General features: G+C 39.4%; 1 protein-coding gene, 1 non-coding gene and 1 pseudogene across 2 annotated transcripts; 2 read left to right on the top strand and 1 right to left on the bottom strand.

Annotated features, from left to right (window-relative positions):
• The first annotated feature begins 92 nt into the window (after positions 1-92).
• Positions 93-20,199, top strand: DDX21 (DExD-box helicase 21). Its single transcript, XM_054572688.1, has 15 exons — positions 93-279; positions 2,433-2,882; positions 4,530-4,605; positions 5,717-5,895; positions 7,198-7,315; positions 8,733-8,918; positions 9,796-9,941; positions 10,820-10,969; positions 12,038-12,199; positions 13,731-13,850; positions 14,887-14,960; positions 16,243-16,402; positions 17,207-17,341; positions 19,198-19,242; positions 19,860-20,199. The coding sequence occupies exons 1-15, from the start codon at positions 193-195 to the stop codon at positions 20,127-20,129; spliced, it is 2,358 nt and encodes a 785-aa protein (XP_054428663.1). The 5' UTR covers positions 93-192; the 3' UTR covers positions 20,130-20,199.
• Positions 3,491-3,635, top strand: LOC129070071 (uncharacterized; annotated as a pseudogene).
• Positions 12,997-13,125, bottom strand: LOC129070075 (U6atac minor spliceosomal RNA). The gene has a single exon (XR_008529087.1). It is a non-coding gene; the product is annotated as a U6atac minor spliceosomal RNA (small nuclear RNA).
• Positions 20,200-20,283: the final 84 nt, after the last annotated feature.

The raw sequence follows: 20,283 nt of genomic DNA, 5'->3' as shown, positions 1-20,283 counted from the left end.
AGGAACTGTGAACAGCTGGTGCCAAAGAACTATCACGTGTGGCTCCGCCTCCCTGGGGTTTCCTTTTCCGGGCGAAATACTTTGCTACCGGAAGTGACGAAAGCTGGGTGGTGCGCCCCAAAGGGTTAGGTCTTTCTTTTCCTCTCCACGCGGTGGTTGAGATCGGCCGGCCGGCACAGCTCGTCCTGAACGATGCCAGGGAAACTCCTTAGTGACCCCGATTTGGAATCAGACGGAGCCATGGGAAAAGTAGAGACACCGCGAAAACAAAATGAGAAGGTACCACCGAGGGCGAAGGTTCCTGGGGCAAGGCAGGACGAGAAGCCGGGGCGCTAAAAGGCCCGGGCCCGGCCTGTCCGGGGATCCGCGTGGGTCTCGGCGACGGGGCGTCTGGGAGTAGTTTCCCTCGCGGGCGGTGGGCGCGTCGCCGCGCTCCGTGAGCTCCCAAGCCGGGACCCGGAGACATCGGAACTGAAGGGAGGGCCAGGTGTCCCACGTGGTCCTGGAGTCTGGGTACCCCACAGCAGGTGCACAGAGTTGCATGTTCAGTTAGGCCCCACGTTCTGGCTCAAGCTTAAACCTAATTCTCGGCGAGTGCGTGCGCGGAGCGGGGAATTTGAAGTCAAATCAAGGTAGGGACTGACGTTTTAAACTTTACTGCACACATGGGAGGCGTAAGCAGTGACATTTTTATACTATTAGGAGAGGTATAGTTTTCCGTAAGCAGCCCTTAGAAAATGAAGTGACTCAGTTCCTCCTAATGTTTATTGACCAGATTACCCGTTGAACTGTAAAGCTTTGTGTGGTGCTAACTGTATACCATATTTTTGAGATAAACCAGCAGAGTGCAGTAGTCGTGTTACCTTGACAGCTGTCTGCCTCCTTGTTGTTGCTTCTTTAAGTAGTGATTTAACTGTGACTGAGTCTGTTCTGAGATAAGGTCAGTGGGAACAAAAATTGTCCCTGAATTTGTGTTGTATATGACTTTTCTTTCCTTGCTGTTTCTGGGTCTTTTTGATATGGGGAGGTTTTACAACAGCAACATTTTGGCTTTGTAGGAAGCCGAGGGACCATGGACTTGTCTTCGCAGGAGGGCAAGACACTTCACTGTCTTTACCTGCTCTGCATCAGTGAACGTGTTCAGTTGTGAGGTGCTCGGATTAGTAGGGACAGGACCAAACTTCATTGTATTACGAAGGAGACCACCTGGATGGAAAATCCACTCTTATTTGGTCAAACCAGGTTATGAAAGAGCTGAAGTCATGTGGGAAAAGGGAGATGAGGTTATTTTTCAAATGTCTGATGGTTGGTCACGTGGGAGAAGTTACCCTGATGCATGATTTGAAAGGAGACGCCAGGCTTGAAGTTTTAGGGAGGCAGATTTCAGCTCAATGTAATAGTCTCTGTCCTTCTGGGATTGTGCTGGAGCTCTGTCAGAGAGGTTTTAACAGGCTACAACACCTGTCTAATTGTTTTCAGTAATATTAATTAAACTTTCAGTAATATGAAAAGTTGGAGGTCAGACATTTCTGGTAGGAACCATAGTCTGCTTTGGTTTTGAGGTTTCACTTATTCCATGTCCTTGTAATTTGTGCTTCACTGTCCCCCTTTCTTTTTTAAATTAGATTCATTTTATTTATGTTTTTTAAAAGATTTTATTTTTCAGAGAGAGGGGTAGGGAGAGAGAAAGAGGAGAGAAACATCAGTGTGCGAGAGATCAATGTATCTCTCACACCCCCCCAGCTGGGGACCTGGCCCACAACCCAGGCATGTGTCCTGACTGGGAATCGAACCAGTGACCTTTTCGGTTAGCAGGCAGGCACTCATTCCACTGAGCCACACTAGCCAGGGTAGATCCATCTTTTTATATGTGTGTTGCTCGATTGTGAGTTTTTATAGCTTTTTGATTCAGGAAGTGTCTCTGTAAATTCATTTGCACTTGTGAGATAATCACGACATATTATGAATCCTTGTTTTGCCTGTACAGGAATTCTAGAAGTCTGCCTAACATCTTCCATCCGTGGACATATATGGTCTTATTTTGCTTACCACAATTAAACTGTACTTGATCACTTGCTGTAGTGTTTTTAGTTTAGAGCCTGTTGGAACATTCCATGAGCCACCACAAATCCTTTGTGAAGATTGTAGTATACTTGTTTGACAAACATGAGTTGAATAGTTAACAAGAGGCATTCTCTTCTAAGCTAATGGAATTGTTGATATATATTTGTCTCTATATAGCTAAGAAATAGTACTAAAAAGCATGTTGTTTGAGTTTTGCCTTATTGCAAGATGAAAGTACAAATGTTGAAAAATGCCCCCAAATTGTGTGATCTTGAAGTAATCCAGAATTGGTGTATTATACAAATTTATCAGATGCTTTGTTCAGTGTTTGTATTTTCTTTATTGATTTTTTTTTTTTTTTTTTTTAGAAAGGTAGAAAAGAGAAGCCAAAATCTAATAAGACTGAAGAGGCACCAGAAGAAAAGGAAGAAGTTATTTCCCCGAAAGCTAAAAAAGTTAAAAAGAAAGCAGGGCCTTCTGAGGTTGACATGAATTCTCCTAAATCCAAAAAGGGAAAAAATAAAGAGGAGCCCTCTCAAGATGATGTGATTTCTCCTAAAACCAAAAGTGTAAAAAAACCCAAAGAGCCCATGGAAAAGAAAGATGTCTCTTCTAAAACCAAAAAAGTTAAAAAAAATGAGGAGCCTTCTGAAGAAGAAGTAGGTGCTCCTAAGCCCAAGAAGATGAAGAAAGAAAAGGAAATGAATGGAGAAATTGGGGAGAAAAGCTCCAAACTAAAGAATGGATTCTCTGATTCTGGACCTGACTCTAATTCAAACGAAGCTGCCAGTGAAGAAAGTAACAGTGAGTTGGAACAGGTAAAGGTTAGATATGTAGAATGTCATCATTGTCATTTCAGATAAATAAGTAGGTAATTGCTACATGTTGTTTACTCAAGGGAGGAAATTTGATTTGTCAGCTCTTAATGGGGTCCTTTGCATGCCTACTTTGCGAATAAACAGATCTGTTTAAGTTTGGGAAAAATCTTCTCTCCGGACAAGGTCAGCTTATTCGCAAGTCAGAAATCAACAGAAAGGATATAGTCATGCAAATAGACCCCAGCTTCTGCTGAGGGGTTTCACCAATAAATTACAATTAAGTAGGACCACTAAGTTTCTTTGTTTAGGCCATTTACTAACTTGAGTTGAACCAGATGATTAAATCTGTCTACTTGGAAGCTAATTCTGGCAGCTTTCAAAAACTCAGCAAAGAAAAATCCTAATTCTAATAAACAATTTTGTGTTTGATGTAGGTCATGATCAACATTTAAGAATTTTTTTCAATTCTAAAAAATACGTGATTCAGAGAAATTAGGAAATGTAGAAATTTATTTTTAAAAAGCCCCTCCCCCCAAAAATTAAAGTTAAAAAAGACTCCCTAAAATTTCTGCATGTAGTAATTCGGTGAATATTAAACATTTTTGGGAACCCCTTGGCAATGGGCAAGGACACACCTGATGAGTGGTGTTGCTCTTATATCAGTCAGGGGCAAAGCAGTTGTACAGTCCTTAGTTCATCCTAGCTTGTTGCCTGTGTTGGTGGCCAGAGCTGGTTCATGCCTGGGGCACATAAAATTAAAAAAAAAATTAAAAAAAAAAAAATAAACATTTTCGGGTACAGAGGTAACCTACTGAATTTTGGTACTTCCTTTTTATATATGGAATTTTTTTTGGGTCAGATTAGGATGATATTATATGCAATCTTGTATCCTGAGTTTTCCATTTTTTTTATATGCATTTCCCACACTTTAATTTTTTTCTTTTAATTCTTACCTGAAGACATGTTTGTTTATTAATTTTAGAGAGAGAGGAATGGGGGAGAGAGATACCAGTGGGAGAGAGAAACATCAGTTCGTTGCCTCCTTTAGGTGTCCTACCAGGGATCGAACCCACAACCTTTGGTGCACGGGACGACACTCCAACTAGCTGAGCCACCCGGCCAGGGCTTCCCCTACTTTCATTAAATATTTAATTTATTTTAATGATTTTATTTATTGTTAAATAAGAATATTAAATCTTTTTTAAAAATCTTAATGGTTGCATTATGCATCATGGAAATGTTTAGTTGGGTGTTCAGATTTTTTACTAACAAGTAATGTCACTGTTTGCTCCTTATTTTCTGTGGACGTATATGGGAGATGTTGCTTGGAAAAGGGCTAATGACCTGTGCAACAGTATATTTGTTTGGAATAGCAATCGAATAGTTCTTAATTGAGACTGATTCTGCCTTCACTAGCCATGTATAGTGTGTGTATAGTATATATTTGCTACAGATTTTTCTTTTAGGGTCTTATAGGTTATTTCCTTTTTTAGATCTTAATGTATCTACCAAGAATTTTATGTCTTTTTGGCTGATTGAGAATAGGTATTTTAGAATAGGTTCTTCAGTTTCTTTTTCAGAAGTCTTCTATTATTAACCTGTAGGGGTAAAATTACTGATTTCTTTCTGTGGCCCTTAACTTGCCAGGAGATACCTGTGGAACAAAAAGAAGGAGCTTTCTCTAATTTCCCCATATCTGAAGAGACGATTAAACTTCTCAAAGGTAATATTCTTAGAAATATTGTATAAATTAGAACATATTATTTGTAAGCACTCTGCTGTTTTTGTTGAGATGAACTAGGATATGTTTTTTTTTTTTTTAAGATTTCAAAAAATCTTTATTGTATCTTTTTTTCCATTACCACTTAGTCCCCTGCCCTTTTAAGATTTTATTTATTTATTTTTAGAAAGGGGAAGGGAGGGAGAAAGAGGGAGAGAAACATCAATCGGGCTGCCTCACATGCGCCCCCAACTGGGACCAAGCCTGCAACCCAGGCACCTGCCCTGACTGAGAAGCGAAGTGCAACCTTTCTGTGGGATGACCCCCGGCCCTCTGAGCTACGCCAGTCAGGGCAGGATGTGTTCTTACATGCAGCCATAGAATGAAGTACGGCCGTATATTCAACATAGGACTATATTTGTGGATGGCCTTTGTTGACTCTTAAACAGGTGGTTAAAATTTATTCAATACAATATGTATATTTAGAAGCAGACTGATAGTGCTGCTGCAGTTAAATAGCTGATGCCTTGTTAATATTTTCTTTTCTTATCCTCTTCCAGTTATTTTAAATTTTTTTTACTTACTGATTTTAGAGAAAGAAAGATATTGATTTCTTGCTTCACTTATTTATGCATTCATTTGTTGATTCTTGTACGTGCCCTGACGGGGGATCAAACCCAAAACCCCGGTGTGTTAGGACGTCACTAACCAACTGAGCTACCTGGTCAGGGCTCTTCCACTTCTTGAGGTGTCCCGAGCTTAGTCATACCAGCCTGGCTTAGAATTCATCTTAGCAGTGTGCTTGTGAATGAGCTAGGTGCTTACAGATGCTCAGTTAGGTATTTTCTGAACCAGGTATGGCACAGTCTGGGCTTGGACTGAAAGCTGATTTTCAGGCTTATACTGACCTGTGGATGAGATTTCATGACAAACAACTTAATCTCTTAAAATAGTAGATGCTTACTGCAATTTGGTGCTTTAAAATGTGTTGATATTTTTCAGTCAAGTAGATTCTTCACTACCAGAATATATTTGAACCTGACTTTGTAGATGTTGATGAGAAGGTAGAATTTCTTCCCCATTATGGCCCATAACACGGTTACTTTGTTCACAGCCCGTGGGGTGACCTTCCTGTTTCCTATACAAGCAAAGACATTTCACCATGTGTATAGTGGAAAAGATTTAATTGCACAGGCACGGACAGGAACTGGGAAGACATTCTCCTTTGCTATCCCTTTGATTGAGAAGCTTCTGGGAGAACTGCAAGACCGGAAGAGAGGCCGTGCTCCTCAGGTAACTCATAGCTTTAACGCCAACCTCAGGGCCTCCAAAGCCACACAGGAGAAAACCTCTCTTGGGCATTGTTTACAAACCCTACTGTTTTTTTTATAGGGTTCTCCTTAAAGCCTTTTTTGGGTATTTGCAGTGTTGGCCACAAATTCTGTATATTTAAATATTGTAATCCATCCCATGGTTGTGGTCACCTGTATTATTTATTAATGCTCATCAAGTTCCTTTCAAACTATTATGCGTCCCCGGGGCTTGCAGGTTTGGTCAAGTGTCGTTACCATTTTTGCTTTTAGTAGAGATGCATGAATAGAAGGAGAGGCCAGGCCGCCTCCTCTCACTGAAATGTGCTTTATCATGTTGGCTGGGGGTTCTCGTACCTGAATTCCTTGCTCCACCTCACTTGTTTACTGGCTTTTTGTGTCCATGCCCTGCCTCAGTAGTTTATTTGTTTACTGCTGTTAACAAATACAGCAGTAAATGAGTTATTCTGGCACTTAGAATACCATCTAGTGCATAGTAGATAATCAGTAAATATCTGTTGGGTGAGTGTATTAGGTTCTTCTTAAATCATATTTGTGTCACGTTGTCACATGACTAGAGGATCGGTAGTGATTTTGTGTTTTATGTCCAGTTGGATCAAACTCAGACGGCTGCGGGATTCAAAGCCTGTTGTCATGTTGGTCCTGTCTTCCTTGTCTGATTCCCATTCTGTTTCAGATTGATTGTGGTGGAGAGGTTCAGACCTCAGGTTTTGGAGCTGGACTCTGAATTTAAATCCAGGCTTGGCCTCTTCTTAGCCTTTGGTTTTAGAAATCTCTTTGTGTATTTATTGTAGGTATCACAGTGCAATTGTATGATACAGTTGTAGATATTTTAGATGAATAACTTGTGAGAATTAAATGAGAATAATGCATATTAAGCATTTAGCAGAACCTGAGACACGGTAAAACCACAAATATTAGCTAATGTTAATCAGCAGCATTACGCTTTGCTCAGGTGGTTCCTTTCTTGATATGCTGTTCTTTAAGTACTAGTAGCACCATGAAACTTTCCCCAGTTCCTCCAGCCAACCCTCATGGAGCACCATACCTTTGGATACCTATTTTTCTTCTGATTGGTAAGATCATAATCTTCTGTGTAGATTTGTTAAGAACTATAATTTATGATCCTTCCACATACAAAGCACATAATAGGTGTTTTGAAAATACTTGTTAGGATGAGGTGGACCTTCTGGTGAATACCAAATGTGTTAAAAAACACATCATGCTATGAATTCAGTTTTGTTTTGTTTTTTTTCCCCCCCAGGTACTGGTTCTTGCACCCACAAGGGAATTGGCAAATCAAGTAAGCAAAGACTTCAGTGACATCACCAAAAAGTTGGCAGTGGCTTGTTTTTATGGCGGAACTCCTTATGGAGGTCAAAGTAAGTAAATCCAAAAGTGGGGGAAGGAAAAGGCCATTGGTTGTTGGATGCCCTTGGTGTATCCAGCTTTGACATTTGGCTTTACCAGGTCTAGTCATTTGGTGGTTTTCTTTGTTATTATTGTTTAAAGATGGTCAATAACTTGATGCCCTGCATGATGATGTGGCAAGTCCATTCTTAGGACTTTAGTGCTACCTGTGTTTATCTGAAGGCTGCAAAGGTATCTTACTGTACTCAAGGACCCTTGGAACTAGAAAGTTAGAATTCAAGGTTACTCATTTTATTTGTCAAGGACCTTGGGTCTCTGCATCTTGCATCCTTGATTATTTTTTGTTATATGCAGGCTTTCTTTTCCCTCAGCCCAAGGACCAAACCTTGCAGCCCTGGCTGTGGTATTGAATTACTTCCACTTCAAGACCTTAAAGCTTTATTATGCAGAGCAGATAGATAATTCAGGAAAGAATTCAAGGAATTAAAAAAGTCTTAGCATTGGCACAGAAGGCTTAGTTCTTTTCAGCTTTGGTGGAACCAGTAGGCTTTGGTATCAGAAAGACCTGGGTTTGAATCTAGACTTCTCACAGAGTAGCTGTGTGATTTAAAGTTCAAGCTGCTTGATTTTTCTGTACTTTAGTTTGCTTATGTCTAAAATAATGTTACTAACCTCACCCTGCAGTGTATTGTGAGGATTGAATTGGGTGATGTGTGTAGAGTGCCTAGATCCCTAGACTGCAGCAGCAGCTCCATAAAAAGCTGCATTATTACCATCTCCTCCCAGTTATATTGAACTCCTTTTTTCCCTTAATGTCTCTATATCTTCTTGAAATACTTACCCTTCTAGCTTGTCTCATCCTCCCTAAATTTTAACCTCATAAAAAGTTTCTTTGGCTTTAAGCTTCCTGCTCTGGCTGCTGTGGCTCAGTGGACTGAGCGCTGGCCTGTGAACCAAGAGGTTACCGGTTGATTCCCTGGCAGGGCGCATGCCTGGGTTGCGGGCCAGGTCCCCAGTTGGGGGCGTGCAAGAGGCAACCAGTTAATGTGTCTCTCCAACGTTGCTGTTTCTCTCCCTCTCTCACTACCTCCCGTCCTCTCTCTAAAAATAAATAAAATCTTAACAACAAAAAATTCTTACTCTCACTTTGAGAGAACCTTGATACCTTGCACGAGCTAAGGAAATTGTTTCTTTCCTGCTGCTACCATCCCCCACTGGCACATTTTTCTGTTATGTCACATAATGCACTGGACTGTCACTTCTTACAGGTTTTTCCCACTAGATTAAGGAGTATCTCGGTATCTTTCTCTTCAAAGCATAGCATATTATCTTGTAGTTTAGAATATTTTAGAATAAAATTTTTTAATTGGTACCCAGCCTATAAAGGACTTAAAAACGCAGCATATCTTATCATTGTGTTCTTTATAGTTGAACGTATGCGGAATGGGATTGACATCCTGGTTGGGACGCCAGGTCGTATCAAAGACCACCTGCAGAATGGCAAGCTAGATCTCACCAAACTTAAGCATGTTGTCTTGGATGAAGTTGACCAGATGTTGGATATGGGGTTTGCTGACCAAGTGGAAGAGATTTTAAGTGTGGCATACAAGAAAGGTAAACTCCCAAGTTCAGGGAATTGATAAAAGGGATCAGAAGGGTGGTGATTAAGTAGTTTTCTAAGGGGTAAACGAAGCTTTAGATTGTTGGGAAGTGACTTATTTTATTCAGGAAAACTTGAATTAAAAATAAATCATGATTTATCACAAATGTGGGAAATGTGAGAAAGAGGAAAATTTCATACCTACCAGTTTGGTGTACTTGACTTTTGTATATTTCTTCCTGGCTTTGTGCTATTGTGTGTAAATATGTGTGTGTATTAACGTAACTTTACTGAGCATATTAAAACTTGGCATAATAGTCCATGAAGTGGTTGTGCCGTGATTTAATTCCACCTAAATGTTTCAATTTTTAAGTAATATAAATAATTCTGCTCACAGGCAGAGACATTACTGTGCATATAGCTTCCTTTCATACCACCGTATTTGGAATTAGTTCTTTAGGATAGATTTTCAGAAAAGAAACTACTGAGTTGAAAGGTTCATACTCCTCAATATACATTGTCAAGTTGCTCCCTAAACGGGCTCTACCAGCTTATACGGCCATTTGAAGTATATGAAAGTGGAATGAATTGGTGTTTTCCACTTGGTAGGATTTGTTATAATGGACAGATTTCCCTTGTGGTTCATAAAGGCCAATGGTCAGAAAACAAAGTAAGTTTAAAGCTTTTGCTGTTTTAAGGGTCTTTTACATAAATTATTTAGGCAGTATTTCTTTGCCTTTTGGGGACCTCTGTTTTTCATTTTTGTGTTTCAGTGCCTAGCTTGACCTAGTAGTTGCTGTAGAGTGTTAACAGACTCAGGAAGAATTGGGTGAGGTGGAATACTCTGTAGGTTTGTTTGGGTTATTCATACTAACTTTTTTCCCCCAAAAGATTCAGAAGACAATCCCCAGACACTGCTCTTTTCTGCAACTTGCCCTCATTGGGTATTTAATGTTGCTAAGAAATACATGAAATCTACATATGAACAGGTGGACCTGATTGGTAAAAAGACTCAGAAAACTGCAATAACTGTGGAGGTAAATGATTTATTTAGTTGCTGGAATTTGTAATAAATTATATGTCTTTTTTTTTTCTCTGATAGTTTTAAGACTGGCAAATTTCTGTGTAAATACTAAATCCATGGGAAGTAAAGATATATTTCTGTTTGATTGGTATATGATATCTGTATTTTCTAAATTTTGTCATCTTTTAGCCTGATTTCAGAATCTTTTGAAACCTCAATCTGTCTAAATTATCTAAACAGAAATTACCCCTAGACATTAAACACTAGAGGGCGGTGGAGGAATCTGGTGCTTTGTGTTCAAGTAGTTTTTCATCTTAGGGTGTGGTACCTACACAAATTCATTGCACCCACAAAGTAGACATGTACTAACTGACTACTGATTGCATTTTTAAAAACATCCTCACCTGAGGATGTGCTTATTGATTTGAGAGAGCGCGAGAAAACATCATTGTGAGAGAGGAACATCGATCAGTTGCCTCCTGCATGTGCCCGGACAAGGATTGAACCTGCAACCTTTTTGGTATACAGGACGATGCTCCAACCAACTGAGCCACCTGGCTAGGGCCTGATTGCATTTTTAAGAGGATGAAAGGACAAAACATCCAGAAACTTTTCTCTTGTCAGTTCTTTGGTTTCCTGTAGGAATCTGAATGATCTTTCTTTTCCTATATTTTCATGATTAGGTCAGAAAAATAAAGAAGTCACATGCCCTTTGGAGAAAGGGAAAAGGCTCTCTGCTTTCATGGTTTATTTTTTTCGCTAAACGTTGGTAGTGTAGTCTGCTCTAGGCCACCTTAAACAACTACTTGTAGTATCATTAGTGGCGAGCAAGTCATACCGGGTTCTAGTGGAGCTTTGTGAAATTGATCTTTTACTCCCCTCTCTTTTAAGCATCTGGCTATCAAGTGCCACTGGACCCAGAGAGCAGCAGTTATTGGGGATGTGATCCGAGTGTACAGTGGTTTTCATGGGCGCACCATCATCTTCTGTGAAACGAAGAAAGAAGCCCAGGAATTGTCTCAGAATGGGTCCATAAAGCTGGTGGGTCCTTCCTCTCCCTTTCCTTGAAGGAGGAAGCATCTTTTTTTTTTTTTTAATTTTATTTGTTGATTTTTTTTTCTTTCTTTCTTTATTTTTAAATACATTTGTCTCTGCCTCCCCCCTATTTGTTGATTTTTTGAAAGAGAGAAACATTGATTTGTTGTTCCACTTCTATATTCATTCATTGGTTGACTCTTGTATGTGCCCTGATCAGGTGTCGAACCCGCAACCTTGGCACATCGGGATGACACTAACCAACTGAGCTTCCTGGTCAGGGGAGGGAGAAAGCATCTTTTAATTGATAAAGTATACATGTTAGAGCTCACCTAATCTGTCAGTCTCATTTCAGAGATGAGGAAAAGGTGACTCAAACCCAAGGTTATATCAGCAACATAGATTTGATCATTTTTTTAAAAAATAAGTTCGACCATCATAACCATTGAAACAATTAAAAAAAATTTTTTTCTGTTGATTTTTAAAAGAGCAAGGGGGAGGGAGAGAGAAAGAAACATTGATTTGTTGTTCCACTGATTTATCTATTTATTGGTTGATTCTCATATGTGCCCTGACTAGGGATTGAATTTGCAACCTTGGCATATTGGGATGATGCTCTAACCAACTGAGCTATGTGGCCTGGGCAACTTTTTTTTTAGAGTATTGCTTATTGATTGATTGGTTGGTTTGAGAGCAAAACATTGATTTGTTGTTCCATTTATTTATGATTTATTGGTTGCTTCTTGTCCATGGCCTGACTGGGGATCAAATCTGCAACCTTGGTACATCAGGTTCATACTTCAACCAACTGAGCTACCCAGCCAGGGCGAGATTTGATCATTTATCTGGTGTTCTGTGTACCTTGTAAGTATAGTTGGGAATAGTTGATTTAATAATGACCAAGGATTGGAAATAGGTTTGAGGCTTGTCCATGGAACACACATATTTTCCTTCCCCTTGGTAATATTTTCAACAGAAGTATCACCAAGATATAAATGTCTTCTATAGGCCTCTTTGGTGAAGTACCCCTATTGTTGGATCTGCTATTTTTAAGCTAGTTTATTTCTTTGGCAGGATGCCCAGTCATTACATGGAGACATTCCACAGAAGCAAAGGGAAATCACCCTGAAAGGTTTTAGAAATGGTGATTTTGGAGTTTTGGTTGCAACCAACGTTGCTGCGCGAGGGTTAGACATCCCTGAGGTTGATCTGGTTGTACAAAGTTCTCCACCAAAGGTAAGTGTTTTGTTGTTTCTTTTGGAAGAAACAATGCAAAATGGAAGTTGCATTGTTTACTTTCATGTGATTAATAATAGCGGTTTGTTGAGTGCTGGGATGGTTTTAAAATTTATTGTGAGGCCCTCCCCTCAGACCTGGCAGTTGAGTGCAAGTGTGATCACATGTCAGAGGTTGGAGAGATAATTTCTGGTTAGAGGGTGAGCCCTGGAAGCCTTTGTGGAGGTAGTGCACTTTCGAACTGGACTTTGAACATGGGTATGACTTAGATGGGGTGGAGGTAGGAGGGATAAACTCAGGAGGCCGGCGAGAGAGAGAAGGGAGAAAAGGCCTGTAGGTAACAGCTTTTGTGGTTAAAACTGCTAGGGTTTGTGGGAGATGGGAAGGGAACCTCTCAGGGAGGGCCCTGAAGCATAGTTCATGTGGTGTGGACAGTACTTTTCTCATAAATAAAAGTTGGTCTGAAGGAGGCTGTTTGTATCACTTCAAGTGTGAATACCCTATAACTTTTCCCCAAATTGGCAAACCTATTGGGATTAAATGTTGTTTACATTGATGGAAAAAAATACCTGTTAACTATGAAATCATCAATTCTTTTTTTTATATTTATTTATTTATTTTTCCAAATACATTTGTCTCCGCTTTCCCCTGCCCCCCTCCCTCTCCCACCCTCAATCCTTCCCCACTTTGACTTTGTCCATGAGTCCTTGCTATATGTTCCTTGACTTGCCCCTTCCCTTCCTTCCCCCGCCCCCCGCCCACCCCTCCCTCCTTTCCTCTTGTCTTTGTTGGTTTCTTAAAAACAGTGGTTAGATGCTACGAAATCAGTGGTGGCAATGCCTTAACCGTATGTGTGTTGTTAGGCCCGAGGGCCTCTTCCATCCTTGTCAAGGGGAGTGCTAACCTTCTCTCCTTTCATACAACACTGAAATCACCAATTCTTAATAAAGGAAGTCCCCTGTGTGGCACAGACATTGTTTAAATGAACCTGCACACCTATCTGTCCTATATGACAGCCACAGCCACGTGTAGCTGTTGAACACTTGAAATGCAGCTAGTCTGAATTGATGTGTACCAGAAACAGAAAACACTCATTGAAATGTCTTTTATTTTAAACTTTCTATTATATACACTGGATTTTGATGACATGAAAAAAGAATGCAAAATACCTCATTTGATACATCGTTTTAAATAGATAACATATTGAAGTGATAAAAGTTTTAGTATGTTGAGTTAAATAATAAAATTAACCTTTTTTATTTCTTTTTAATGTGGTTATAAGAAATTATAGATTGAAATGACATATTGTGGTTCTTTTGGATGGCACTGTTTAGACGATGCTTTGTGTAGATTTGCCTACAGGCCTAGGGACCATCTTTCTAGAGGTTTTGGAAAATTGTCACAATACCATCATTTAAATCAAAATGTTCAAGAACTTCCCCTCACACCCCTGCATATTACCACCACTCTGTGTAGACTGCTCGGGTCTTTGTCTCCTTTTGTTCATGTCACTCAAATTTTACTTTAATAGGACGTGGAGTCTTACATTCATCGTTCTGGGCGAACGGGTAGAGCTGGAAGGACTGGGATTTGCATCTGCTTCTATCAGCACAAGGAAGAATATCAGTTAGCACAAGTGGAGCAAAAAGCGGTAAAACTATTTTCTTAGCCTTATTCAGCAGATGTTGAGTTCTAAAGTCTGTCTTTGGTTTCTTTATTTAATTTTTATTAACTTGAAATTATCATTTCCAGCATGTGACCATGACTGAAAGCTTGTTGTTAGATACATGTTTTATATATTGTTCTATAATATAAAACCCATTTTGAAACAATTTTGCATTTGAAAGCAGTGCTTTTGTTTTCATATTTACAATCATAAAGGGTGTTTTATGTTAGAAAGGCAGTTCTCAATGATAACATGAACACATCAGAAATACTTAAGCATAGATGAGGGAGTTATAGGAATTCTCCTGTAAGGAAATTCTAGGTACTTAGTCTTCAGGAGGTGGAGTTTCATTCCCCTCCTTGTTGAGCAGACTGCACTTAGTGACTGACTTCCAGAGACTAGTAGGAATGGTGAGGCAGGGGAGACTTGACAGTGCAGAAAGCAGGCAGACGCTGCCTGGCTGGGCGATCATCAGTGATAAGCATGTACCCCTGTTAGGAATTCTGAGGTGGCATTGACCTCTGGTCTTCTTCCCCAAAACCCATGACCCTAGTCTAAGCATGTAAAGACAGACAGCCAAATTGAGGGACAGTCTACAAAGTATCTGACCAGGACTCCTTAAAACTGCCCAGGTCATAAAAAACAAGGAAAGACAGACTGTCACAGATTAGAGGAGACCAAGAAGACATGATCAGTCGATGTAACGTAGCATCCTGGATGGGCTGTTGGAACAGAGAAGGGATATTAGTAGAAAAACTAGTAAAATTCAGATGAAATCTGGAGTTCAGTTAATAGTACAGGAGCAGTTGGGTTTCTTAGTAATGACAAACATAACACAGTAATAACAGTAAGAAAACTTGATGTATGGTATATAGGAACTCTCTATAAATCTAAAACCATTCTCAAAAGTTTATCTTACAAATAAATAATAACTTTTTGGTAAATATAAAAAAATTACTAAGCTCAATGGAAACAGTTAATGACCTCGTTGTACATTGAACTATGATTCATTTTCTTGTAGGGAATTAAATTTAAACGAATAGGTGTTCCTTCTGCAACAGAGATAATAAAAGCTTCCAGCAAAGATGCCATCAGGTATGTTTCCTACCACTGCTGTAGTCTGTTTTAGTGCTTGCTCTCTTTGCTGCATGTCTGTGCGCAGTAATGAGATCGAGCCTTTGAAAATAAATTTTCTTTATTCATTATTTTAAAAAATACTTTATTTTCAGAAAGAGGGGGAACGATGGAGAAAGAGGGAGAGAAACATTGATGAGAGAGAGAAATATCTATTGGTTGCCTCTCACATGCCCCCTACTGGGGACCTGGCCTGCAACCCAGGCATGTGCCCTGACCAGGAATAATGGGCAACTTGTAGGTCCACAGGTCAGCACTCAGTCCACTGAGCCACACCAACCAGGGCCTTATTCATTATTTTTAACAATTTATAATCCTGTTGTTATAAAAACTCAGATGTGCTGAAACAAAATTATGTAAAATAGAAATCCTTTTTCTACTCATCTGTGCCAAATCCTGTTCATTGGTGGAAACCATTGTTTAATGATTTGGTTTGCCCTGGCTACTGTGGCTCAGGTGGTTGGAGCGTTGTCCATAACTGAAGGGGTTAGGGTTCAATTCCTGCACAGGGCACATGCCTAAATTACAGGTTCAGTCCCCAGTTTAGGTGCAGGTTTGTGTAAACCCTGGTCAGTGTTTTTTGTATTGATGTTTCCCTGTCTCCTTTCTCTCTCTAAAAAGCAATAAGAAAAATGTCCTTGGCTGAGGGGAAAAAAATAGTTTGGTTTGTCTTAAGCAGTTTAAGGAAATATATCTTATGTATGGTGTAGGTGCTTCCCATCTGGAGACTAATTAGATTGGATCACAGATTATATTCCAAGTCTTCATTAATCCAGTCTCCACCTGGTAGGAATAAGAATTAATTATTTTAGTTATAGTAAATATTTAGATAGGATAGATTAACAGTGTTTGTTATTGGAAGTGCTTCTGTCATTGAGGGCAAGAAATTTTTTATTGTGTGGGATTGTCCTACAAATTGAAGGACATTTGTTTAGCATCCCAGCTGTTCAGTATATATTCCTGGGGGTAAGTGGGATTGGCATGAAAACCAAAACTGTCTTGTTTTCCAGATATCCCCTGCTTAGGACCAGAGTCTGAGCATCATTTTTAGAGTGCTTTCCACAATTACTTATAAATGTGTGACATACTTATTTTTAAAAAATCTACAGGGGGAGTTCATGTTCAAAAGAAATGCTGGATATTAGCACTGATTTATCTTGAGATGTTGTTGTTTTCTTGAAAATGAAATCTGTCTACTTCTGCTGCCCTTGTCCTAACAAATATATTCTCAATCAAACCATAGGCTTTTGGATTCTGTTCCTCCCACTGCTATTAGTCACTTTAAGCAATCCGCTGAGAAACTGATAGAGGAGAAGGGGGCTGTGGAAGCCCTCGCGGCAGCTCTGGCCCATATTTCAGGTGCCACATCTGTAGACCAGCGCTCCTTGATCAACTCAGATGTGGTAAGGGTCCCTATCCCATTTTTGATGTTTCGGTCTTGGCCAGGTACCTCAGTTGGTTAGAGTGTTGTCCCAATACACCACGGTTGCAGGTTTGATCCCTGGTCAGGGCACATAAAAGAATCATCCAACGAAAGCATAAGTAAGTAGCACAACAAATCGATGTTTTTCTCTCTCCAATCCATGTATAAACAAATCCATGGAGACATAAAGTATATTAGTGGTTGCCAGTGTACCAGAAAAGGGCGAAAATGGCAGTGACTGCTAATGGGCATGGGGATTCTATTTAGGGTGATGAAATGTTCTGGGATTTTAGATAGTCTTGATGGTTGCAGACTTTGTGAACATACTAAAAACCCCTGAATGGTACACTTGAAAATGGTGAATTTTGTGGTTATGTGAATTACATCTCAAGTTTTAAAGTTTAAAATATATGCACACGTACAAATATAATTCATTCAGCATACCTAGAAAGTTTAGAAGGTGTATGCTTTTATTTTGAGATGATAGGTTCACATTTTGTTGTGAGAGATAAAATGTAGTGAGATCCCTGTACACTTTGCCCGTTTCCCCTCCATGGTAACAGTTTACAAAACTGTGTAATATCACAACTAGATTATTGACTGACATTGGCACAGTCCGCCAGTCTCATTCAGAGTTCTTCAGTTTTTCTTGTACTTACTTGTATGGTGTGTGCGGTGGAATATCCTTTTAGGGAGAACTTTTCCAGAAGTATTTTGGAAACACGAGAGCAGTTGTTTTTCAGTTGTTTTTGAGACTGGAATTTTGTTCCCGTTTCTTCTATAGGGCTTTGTGACCATGATCTTGAAGTGCTCAATTGAAATGCCTAACATTAGTTATGCTTGGAAAGAACTTAAAGAGCAACTGGGTGAAGAGATTGATTCCAAAGCGAAGGGAATGGTCTTTCTTAAAGGAAAGCAGGTAAGGAAGGCTGGGACCTCTTTTGTGACCTTGCATTGTAGCTCGGTAGGTTTATGCAGGCAATATGACACTGTATGGTAGTTTCTCCCTGTTCTATGGGGATGGTGCATCTTTTTCTTTTCTCTGGGTAGTATCACCCATGACTCTCAGTTCCACTTAGTCATTGACAACTACCCCATCTAGGTCTCCAGCCTAAACCATCTGCGGCCAGTACTGGATGTGAAGATGCAGCTGCTTCCCTGACATCTCCACTAAGATGGGGTTTATTAAGCCACCTAAAACAAGCATTCAAAATTGAGTTCATAGTCTTTAACTCAAATTCCTGTTTTAAAATCTTGCCTTCCAAAATTGATGTTCTTTCTTCTGAGTCCTGTTCCTGGTTAATGGCATGACTAGCACCGCAATGCCAAGGACACTGTGCTTTCTTTCATCCTAAGTGCTTGTTGAACCAATGTGTATGATACTTCCTTCATGGTGTGTTTTATGGCTTGGCCTGGCCCTAAGTCTCCCTGTGAAGCTTTCCTGGCCATACAGCAGAGTTGGGGACATCTTTATCTGTACTGCGGAGTTCCCCAGGGCATACTTTTATTCAGGTAAAGCTTACTTGCTGTGCTTGCTGACCGAGAGCGTCAAGCACACTATAACCTATTCAAGGGCAAAGACTGTTGTCTAGTTATCTCTATACCCCAGTGAGTCCCAGCATTGAATACTTAGTAACCATGTAAGTGAAGATTCCTACAGATGACAAAATGAATCAGTACGTGGCGCCACCCGTGGTTGTAATTGGGGAAACTGGTGGGTAAAAGTGGTGTTCCTCGTAAAATACTGTGATGAAAGACAACCAATGGAGAGAGGGGTGCCCATGTCAATTGGAGGGGTAACTTGAATGTAGTATATGTGGAGACCAAAAAGCAGAAGGAATTCTTTAACTGGAGATGAAGTCTCTGCTTATTATCAAAGATAGTGTCCTGTATTTGACTTTTTAGAAAACTTTTTCATAGGAAGCTGAATTACAAAAAACCAGAAAATTAACCATAGGAGATTGTTTTTGGCTTTTAGTGTCACCAGTTGACACTCTTGCTAATGAATTGCAGTGTATTTTATTGCTTTTAGACCATAGGTTTTGGAGCTATACTGACCAGAATTTTAAAACCTATGCTATCAGCTATGGGCCCTTAGACAGATCAGTTGACCCCTTCAGTCTTCTGTTTCCTCAGCCATAAATGTAGCTAATAGTTACTTGAGGATGAGCACAATGTGATAGCCAAGAATGGTCTCTAAGTCAGTTCTAAATAGTTTGTGAGTTCTTTTGTCTTACACCTTTAGCTTTTTGCTGTTACACTTTTGGGAAGTACAATGTATCAGCCTTGGTCTGAAGTTTACCTGAAATGAATACTACTTTTTTGACTCAGAAATCACAAATTTATTACTTTCCATGGGTTCATTTCTAATGGGCACTTACAAGAAAAAAGTCTAGTACTTCTAACCTTATGCATTTAATATTTTTTCATACATTTAAAATTTCTTAGCTACATGTTTGTCCACAGTTTTGCTTTCCATTATTATATCTTAGTAATAAGAAATATGAAAAGTTAGAAAGAGAGCAAACAAAAATGGAAATGAAAGAAATAAGAGGTGTTTGAGTAAATTATTGATGACAAAATAATAGAGACTACTTATAAACAGCATTTGCTAATTATGTAATTTTAAAATATCTTAATGTGAAATGTAGTATTTCTTTTTTTATACCGTTTTTTAGAAAAAACATAATACCTGGTTATTTAGAGTATCATTTAATGTGCATTTTATAATTCTAGTCAAAGGCTGGATTAACTTGTATTTGTTTTTATTTCTAGGGTGTTTGCTTTGATGTCCCTACTGCAGCAGTAACAGAAATACAGGTATTTCTCTTGGAGTTTGAAGTTAACATATCTGAATTGTAGAATGTTCATTATTTAAAATATAGAATAATAGAACAGGAAACAGCAGCTCTAGTCCCTTTACTAAAAGACAATTAAGAATTTTAGTATCTTTTTCTCCTAATGTTTTAGTCTGGTATTTTTTTTCTTCTTTAGCCTGCCTGGTTTTCCTTCTGTAGAGTTGTGAACCATGTCTAGTCTTTTTCTCCCATATATGTTATATGGGGTTTATATAAACAGGTTTAGTCTCTGTATGTTTTTCTATTCAGTACTGCTGTGAGAAATGTGTTTGTACATGGTATATTTATGTTTTACCACCTGACAGCTTTAGCTATCCTATAGTAATAGAATAAATGATACTGTGATGATGATAGATTATGATGGTACTTCTTACAGTGATACTTACTTTTCCACACTTCAGTGACTCTGGCTTTTGGGTCATGAAGGTTAATATTTTTGACCAGTGACTTTTTAAGCACTGAAGTTATCAGTCTGGTTTTTCCTCTTTGAGAAAGGGTAAAAATGATGTCTTTCTCTTGCCGTTTTAAACCAAATTCAATTAAAATCAAAGAGGTAAAAACAAAATCATCTCTCAACAGGAAAAATGGCATGATTCACGGCGCTGGCAACTCTCTGTGGCTACAGAGCAACCAGAGCTGGAAGGACCGCGGGACGGATACTGCAACTTCAGGGGCCAGCGGGAAGGCAGTCGGGGTCACAGAGGGCAGCGGGAAGGACGCAGAAGCTTCAGGGGACAGCGGGAAGGAAATAGAAACTTCAGAGGACAGCGATCAGGAGGTGGCAACAGGAATAACAGATTCCAAAACAGAGGCCAGAAACGGAGTTTTAGTAAAGCATTTGGTCAGTAATTAAAGTAGAAAATTTATATAGTAAAACAGAACTTTGTTTGGCAACAGGAAACTGAACACTTTTTTTCACAAATCGTTAAAAGCACATTGTGTTTCCTTCCTAACCACTTGTCCAGGCCCATCTATTTTAGGGACAGGCTGCTTCCAAATTATT

The sequence above is a fragment of the Pteronotus mesoamericanus genome, unplaced genomic scaffold (genome assembly GCF_021234165.1).
Source record: "Pteronotus mesoamericanus isolate MK-2021 breed Mesoamerican mustached bat unplaced genomic scaffold, CSHL_Meso_final contig_24, whole genome shotgun sequence".
Taxonomy (NCBI): Eukaryota; Metazoa; Chordata; class Mammalia; order Chiroptera; family Mormoopidae; genus Pteronotus; species Pteronotus mesoamericanus.
Note: the sequence above shows the minus strand (reverse complement) of the source record. Positions and strands in the feature narration are given on the sequence as shown.

What these genes read in the sequence shown, in the direction of transcription:
- DDX21 (XM_054572688.1), top strand. Translation starts at nt 193, where the DNA reads ATGCCAGGGAAACTCCTTAGTGACCCCGATTTGGAATCAGACGGAGCC. An exon ending in AACTCCTTATGGAGGTCAAA is followed by an intron (nt 7,316 to 8,732) that starts GTAAGTAAATCC and finishes TGTTCTTTATAG; the next exon opens with TTGAACGTATGCGGAATGGG. An exon ending in AGAATGGGTCCATAAAGCTG is followed by an intron (nt 10,970 to 12,037) that starts GTGGGTCCTTCC and finishes TTTCTTTGGCAG; the next exon opens with GATGCCCAGTCATTACATGG.